Genomic DNA, 6,879 nt, shown 5'->3' on the forward strand with positions numbered 1-6,879 from the left:
GGCGGGGGCCGCGGCGTCGGCGAGTTGGACGTCGCCGTGGGCCCAGACGCTGACGCGGCCGCGAGAGTCTGCCACAAAAAGTAGGTCCAGGCTCCCAGGCTCGGCCGGCCACGCATCGCCGCCGCCAGCGGGCCCGTCCAGCCCCTGCTGCTCCGCCGCCGACTGCTGGAGTATCCATGAGTAGGGGTCCCCCGCTGCGGCCGCGCCACCGGCGGCGGCGGCCCCGCCGGCACCCGGCGCCTGGCCCTGCTGCTGTTGCGCCGCGCCGCCGGCGCCGGCGCCGCCGGTGGCGTCGGGCGGCCAGGGGCCGGGCGGGAGGAACAGCTGCTTGTGGCGCAGCGGCGGCTGCGGCCTGGCGCCCCAACTGCCGGCCTCCTCCTCCCTGTCCTCAAAATCAAGGTCGGCGTCCTCATCTTCCTCCTTCCCCTCGCCCTCAAAATCACTGCTATGCTGCTGGCGCCCAGCCCGCGGCCTGTGCTTGCCGCCTCCGCCGGCCGTAGGGGGTGGTGGCGCCTCCTCCAGCCACGCCAGCTGTGCCACTGCCGCGTAGTGCGCCTTGCGACGCCCGCGGACCTCCCCGCTCTCGACGTCATATAGGGAGACGCTGCCGTCCTTGTGGCCCGCAGCGAGCAGCTTCCCGTCGGGCCGCCAGGCGACCGCCGTGATCTGGGAGTCGGGGACGGCGGCCCACAGCAGCTGCCAGTTTAATCGGTGGAGGTGCAGCTGCCCGTCGGCGCTGACGGCCGCGCAGAGGTCCATGGTGGGGCACCAGCAGCAGAGGGAGACCTCGGACGCGAGCGGCATGTCCTGGAGCTGCGTGAAGCAGCGGTCCGCGGCGGCGGCGCCGCCGCCACCGGCACGGGCGCCGTCGCTGGCGTCGCCGTCCATCGAGGACATTGTGGCAGCAGCGGAAGCGCGCTGTCACGGCGAGGCGCCGTGGCTCGCCGCTTCGCCGCTGGATCTTCAAATGAGCAATGAGATGGGGTTTGTATAGATGATAGAAACGAAGTAGCTGAGTATATGCGCATGTGCAGCCACCATGCAAGAAAAGCGCGGGCTAGATCACACAGATCACAGCTAATGACAGGTGTCGCCTCGTCATCAATCAATTTTGTGAAGTTGCAAGCAGCCTCAGGTCAAGTCATAAGCACAGGGTATCTGAAATCCGATCGCTCGCACAGTCACCGTTGCAGTAACGTGTCGCTTCGGTCAGCGGCGAATAGTGCTTCAAACAGCTTACATCACAAAATTGGAACCCCGTAGTAGAAGATCCAGCACAAAACCGGCCAGTCGCCGCGGTGCGGCTGCACTGCGCACTTGCACCGTGGCGACGTGGCCGCGCCTGGCATAGGCTATGCTCAAGGCCGCCGAAACCCATGCCCAACCAGATGCCACGACCCTCGAGCGAACCGCATGCGTCTACACGTCCTGCTACTGTGAAGAGAACGCGCTGCTGCTCAGCAGGCGCCTGGTGGACAGCGGCGTCGTGCCTGCGCCAGAGTGCCTGTACGTCCTATTTGTGACCAACCGCCTGCGGCAGGTGCGTGCTGTCCTCAATCTAATCAGCATCGCACTTGATAACGCGTGCGTCGTGCATGCATGCAAATCCAGACAATGCTGCAGCCCTAGAACCCCACTCAAGGCGTGGGTGGGCCACCCACACCTCACGTGCCCGCAAACCCGGACGCCAGACGCCGCTATGGTGCCAGCGCGCTGCCAGCGACGAGGACGGCCTTGTGGTCTGGGACTACCACGTATTCGTGATCGAGGCCGCCCACGGCCGGCTGCGGCGCGCGCGCGTGTGGGACCTCGACACCCGCCTGCCGTTCCCCTGCAGCCTCGACGATTACACGCACGCGGCGCTGCGGCCCGTGCGGGCGCCGTACGGCAGGCAGGCGGTCGGCGGCGGGCGGCAGCCTCCAGTGCTGCTTTGGGGGGAGAGAAGAGCTTTGGGCGCGGCTGACTGAGTGCAGCACGTGCATGCGCTTGGTGGGGTTCATAACAACGTTCGTGAGCAGCATCGCAAAAGTTCATGTAGCTTCACGGCCGAGCCTGCCGAAAGGCTTTCGTTACGCTATGCGAACATAGGACCCTGCCTCTCATCCCGCTCAGGGTCTACCGAGTCGTGCCCGCGGCGGACCTGTGGCGCCACTTTGCCAGCGACCGCTCCCACATGCGGCTGCCCGAGGGCGGCTGGTCGGCGGCGCCACCGCCGTACCCCTGCCTGGGCCCGCAGGACGGCGTCCGCGCTGTCACCCTGCAGCAGTACCTCGACGTGCGCGAGGCGTACGAAGGGCACTCGCAGGAGCCCGGTGGGCCCGCAGGGTCAGGCAGCAGCGATGAGGACGGCATCTTGGGTAGCGCTGGCGGCGGCGGGCGCAGTGGCAGCGCTGGGCGGGGCGGCGGCAAGGAGCGCGGCGAAGGGTCAGCGCCGGCGGAGCTGGGCAGGGTGATGCACGAGGCAGAAATGCTTGAATTCTTTGGGGCTTCATGAGCTGCGTGGGCCTGGATTGTGGGAGTGGGGCCGGCAGGGGACAGCCAAGCTGCTGCCACCTTGGCTTGACCCTTAAAACAAGACCTTTCACCTTTGACTTATTTTTGAGACGGCGTGTGCATATCGAGGTCATTTACGTACGCACGGCTGCTGTGCATTGCAAGCCTCAGACTTCGCAAAACTCCTTGAGTTGGCTGGAAGAGAACCCCAGCCACGTCACTTTCGACAAGCGACAGACAAGCACACCCCACAGTGTATCATCTGACGCCGGGGGAATCGGAACGCGCAGGGATAAACCATTCGCTTTGAGCACGTTGCTGCTTGCTGCGTGTGCCGTGTACAGCATCTCCGGTGGCCAGGCGACACACAGCACTCAGGTCCTCATCATTGCATACATGATATGACGGAGATTACTTGTATACCACAGTCTCAACACTTGCAGCTGCAGTTCAGCAACTAAACTCGACCATGGCAGCCATCCACATCCTGCCCAGAACTTCGCAGCGGCTCATGTCGTCAGCGTGCGTCGTACGGGAGCGCAAACAACAGCGGCACGGCAGCAGTCCTCCATGCAGCGATTACAGCTTTATGTTCGGTTGTAATCCGAATATCAACTTTGTTATTGAGCAGTGCAACTGTGGTCGCAACGCAGATCTGTAATCTAGGCGGGCCGCTGGGCGGCACCTGAGTGTCCTGCCAGGCGCGTTGCCCTCGAAAACAAGGCAGAGTTTGCCGCCGATTTCTCACAGCAGCAGCCGTGAGCATGACGGCTCCACCCGAGCAAAGCGCAGAGCAGCGCCGCGCTGCAGAGGCCCCGCAGGACGTTGCCGCTGAGCTGCGGGCCTGGCAGGTGCGGCACAACGGGCATGAGGCGATGGTGCTCGGGGCGTCTGGTGCTTGCCCTGGCAACGCCCTCTGCCACAGCTGCCTTGGAACAGGCTTGCTATGCCCTGACGTGGGCTGCGGCGGCAGCAGTCCGAGGCTTGCCACGCCCACTTGACAGACCGTGCCCCGCACACGACGCCTCGCAGGAAGCCCTTTCTGCGCACCGAGCCGGTGCAGGTGCGCCCCCCGAGGCCACGTGGGAAGCCAGCCTGCCGCCAGTCAGGCACCAGGCGAAGCAGCAGCGGCCGCAGGCGCCGCCGAGCCACGCCGAGGCGCCTCGCGCGCTGCGCGCGGGCGGCGACGACCGCCGACGCGCAGCGGACCAGCTGCTCGGCGGCGAGGGCGGCGGCCCCGGGCTCCTGGGACCCGGCGGCCTGCGCCTGCCCGGCGGCAGCGCCGCCGCCGAGGGCCGGCCTTGGGTCCGGGAGGTCGGTCCCGCGTCGGCAGGGCAGCCGCAGGGGCTCGACCCAGCTGATGAGCCCGAGGGCCCGCACCTGGCGCATGCATCAGCGCGCACGCGGGACCTGCTGCGGCGTTCTAAGGGCTTGCCCAAGGAGGAGCTTCTGGACCTGGCGGAGGACGCCCGCCTGCGGGGCAATGAGGCGTTCAAGTGCGCCACCGCCGCATGCGGGCGATGGGGTGCTGAGGGGGGTCACGCGGCATGGCATGCATGGCTGCATGGGGGGCCATGCCATGTCAGCGTGCGGGGGCGCGTCAGCATGAGGTGTCATGTGAACATGAGGGGCGCTGCTGGCGGCGCACTGCATGCTGGCGGCAGCTGCCTGCGCATTGGCGCATGCGGCGCGCGTCGTCGTGGCGCATGCGGCGCATGCGGTGGGGTGCCCCGCCATGCATGAGGACCGCGGCTCTGCGCATGTCACTGCTGCATGCTGACAGGATTCAGCGATCGCGGCTCACGGCCCATGCCTTCCCTCCCACCGTGCCCCGAAATTTGAAAGCCCACTCCTTTACATCCGTCCTGTGCCCCAGGGCTGGGGACGTGCGCGACGCCGTTGACGCCTACACGCTGGCGCTCAACCTGGCGCCCTCAGACGCGCGCCTCTTCGCCAACCGCGCGGCCGCGTTCATGCGCCTCAAGCGCTGGCCCGACATGCTCGCGGACGCAGACGGCGCGCTGGCGCTCGAGCCTGCAAACGTAAAGGCGCTGCTGCGGCGCGCAGAGGCGCTGCGCAACATGGGGCTGCGACACCAGGCGCTGGAGGTGCGCTGTATGCCGCCGCTGCTGACTGATGTTATTTCTTATGAGGATGGCTGTGCATGTCTGCTGAGGCCTTGACACTGTCATGCGCGCTGACCAGGTTGCTGCCGTGTTTGCATTCAGATAAAATATGGTTTATCACTGCATAGAAGCATGGGACTTTGTGAGGCCGCGCCATGGCCGCTTTCAGGGGTGCTGGTCAACGCTGGTCAAGCATTGCCGTCTGCATCAAACCCCTTCAGGCCTTGGATGAGGTGGACAGGCTCCAGCCAGGCGAGCGCGACACCCAGCTGATGCGGCGGCAGCTTGCACAGGGGGTGGGGGCGAGTGCCCCCGCAAACGGCCGTCCTACGGCCGGCCGCGGTGAAGGCAGCGCACGCGAAGCCGCTGTTCGGCCGCTCGCATCGCGGCGGCTGGTCAACGGCGCGGCTGCAGGCCAAGCAAACGAGCAGCAGCGGCTTGAGCAGCAGCAGCAGCAGCAGCAGCAGCAGTCGTCCGGGATGCGGCGCATACCCGTCGTAGAAGGGCCCGACAGCGAGGACGATGACGAGGAGTGGGAAGACGCAGAGGCAGCACAATACGGCCAGGCGCAGAGCGGGGCGGGGCCACAGCCGCGATCACCGGCCCAGGGCAAAGGGGAGCAGGGGGGTGGCTCTGCGGTTTTGCAGTCGCCCTCTCGAGCATCTCCCACAGCCCAAATTGCCAAGGCGACCTCGCCGCGGCCCGACGCTCCGCAGGCTGCGCGCACAGCGTCACCGCAGCAGCAGCAGGCCAGGGCGGAGGCGGGCGCCGCGGCCGCAGAGGCCGCGGCGCGCGCCGCGGCGGCGCGCACCGAGCAGCTCAAGGCGCTGGCGGAGGACGCGGCCGTGGCAGCGGCGGCCGCGCAGGCGGACGCGGACGCAGGTCTTGCACAGGTGTTTGGCGGCCTTCTGCTGAGCTGCGAGGGCGGCGCGCTGTTTGACGCGGCGGGGGCCGCCGGGGCGAGCTTCAAGGACATTGTGAAGGAGCTGAGGGCGCGCGGCTTGGACGAGCTGGCACAAGGTGGGGGCGCTGCTGCCGCTATTTCTGCCGCTGCTGCTGCCGCTGCTGCTATTGATGCTGCTTTCGCTGGGCAGGGACCGCGGAGCTGAGGGTGTGGGCGCGCAGGGCTGCACATTGATAGTGTGGCTACCTAGGGGGCAATGGCCTCATTGGCAGATGCTGCCCATCCAGGGGGCCGCATGCAATCGGATCACTCAAGATCAACAATATGCCCGTGCAACCGGCCGCACCCGCTGCCGCAGGCCGCGCTGCCGCCGCCGAGCGCCTGCTCAGCTGCGCCCTGCAGATTGCGCCCGACTCTGCACCCCTGTACTGCAGCCGCGCGGTCGCCCATCTGAGGGTGCGGGGCTGGCCTAACACCCCTTGGGCAGCGCCTGCAATTGTGCCAGCCCGACGTCGTCGGTTGCCGGCCTGTCTGTCTGTCAGACTGGCTTTCCGTAGGTTCGCGTGCTGGTTTGTTGCCTGTGGCTTGATCACGGCAGCTGCTGTCAGCTGCAAGACAGCAAGGCCCAGCTCGTAATCAGCCGTGGTCAAGAGTTCCACTGCCAGCGGTCAAACCCGCTTTCCCCTCGCGCTCTGCCCCTCACATGTCGAAGACCCTACTCACCACCCCACCCCCAACCCCACCCGCCGCGCAGCTAGCGCGATTCCACAAGGCGGCATGCGACGCGGCCGCGGCGCTGGCGCACGGCGGGGCAGACGAGCGGGTCGCTGCGCTGCACAGCAGGGGGATGGCGAAGCGCGGCCTAGGAGACCTGAGGGTGAGCCTTCAGGGGAGCAAGCAGGCTTATGATGGGGGCTTTGAGGGGCTGTGCAACGCAATGACAGCTGTTCGGCTGCTTTGACCTGCAGCAGGTGGTCATGCGGCGCAGCGGCCGGGGGTCTTGCTGTGCTGCCGATTGGTTGCGCTGTGCTGTGCTGGCACAGCAGGGCACCGGTAGCATTGGCAGCCGCATATGGTGGTTTCAAGCGAAGACATTATCCAAAACGACGACAGCCCCGTGCGCTGTCTCATGTATGGCCGTGTGGCACGAGCCCCGTTGCTCACCACCTGTTGCAGCGCCCATGCGAACACAAATATGCACACAAGCGTGCACACACACGCATGCACGCACACAGGCACAGGCACCCCCAAACAAAGTCGCACGCATTCTCACATGGGTGAATGGGTGAATGCTCGCCAAACACGCAACCAACCAATTGCCGACCCTCCCTGGCCCCACCTCCCCCTCGGCCCCCC

The 6,879-nt window shown here is 66.7% G+C and overlaps 2 protein-coding genes across 2 annotated transcripts; one reads left to right on the plus strand and one right to left on the minus strand.

Moving 5' to 3' along the window:
- Window positions 1-30: 30 nt before the first annotated feature.
- Window positions 31-897, minus strand: MNEG_12428 (hypothetical protein; the record flags this gene model as incomplete). Its single annotated transcript, XM_014039099.1, has 1 exon — window positions 31-897. A coding segment is annotated over one exon (867 nt), but the record flags the coding sequence as incomplete, so codon positions are not given.
- A 457-nt stretch (window positions 898-1,354) lies between these two features.
- Window positions 1,355-5,977, plus strand: MNEG_12429 (WDYHV motif containing 1; the record flags this gene model as incomplete). The annotated part of the gene is made up of 7 exons (XM_014039100.1): window positions 1,355-1,540; window positions 1,692-1,882; window positions 2,113-2,312; window positions 3,557-3,989; window positions 4,370-4,601; window positions 5,336-5,639; window positions 5,958-5,977. The coding sequence occupies 7 exons, from the start codon at window positions 1,355-1,357 to the stop codon at window positions 5,975-5,977; spliced, it is 1,566 nt and encodes a 521-aa protein (XP_013894554.1).
- Window positions 5,978-6,879: the final 902 nt, after the last annotated feature.

This window comes from Monoraphidium neglectum (genome assembly GCF_000611645.1).
Source record: "Monoraphidium neglectum strain SAG 48.87 unplaced genomic scaffold scaffold03241, whole genome shotgun sequence".
Lineage (NCBI taxonomy): Eukaryota > Viridiplantae > Chlorophyta > Chlorophyceae > Sphaeropleales > Selenastraceae > Monoraphidium > Monoraphidium neglectum.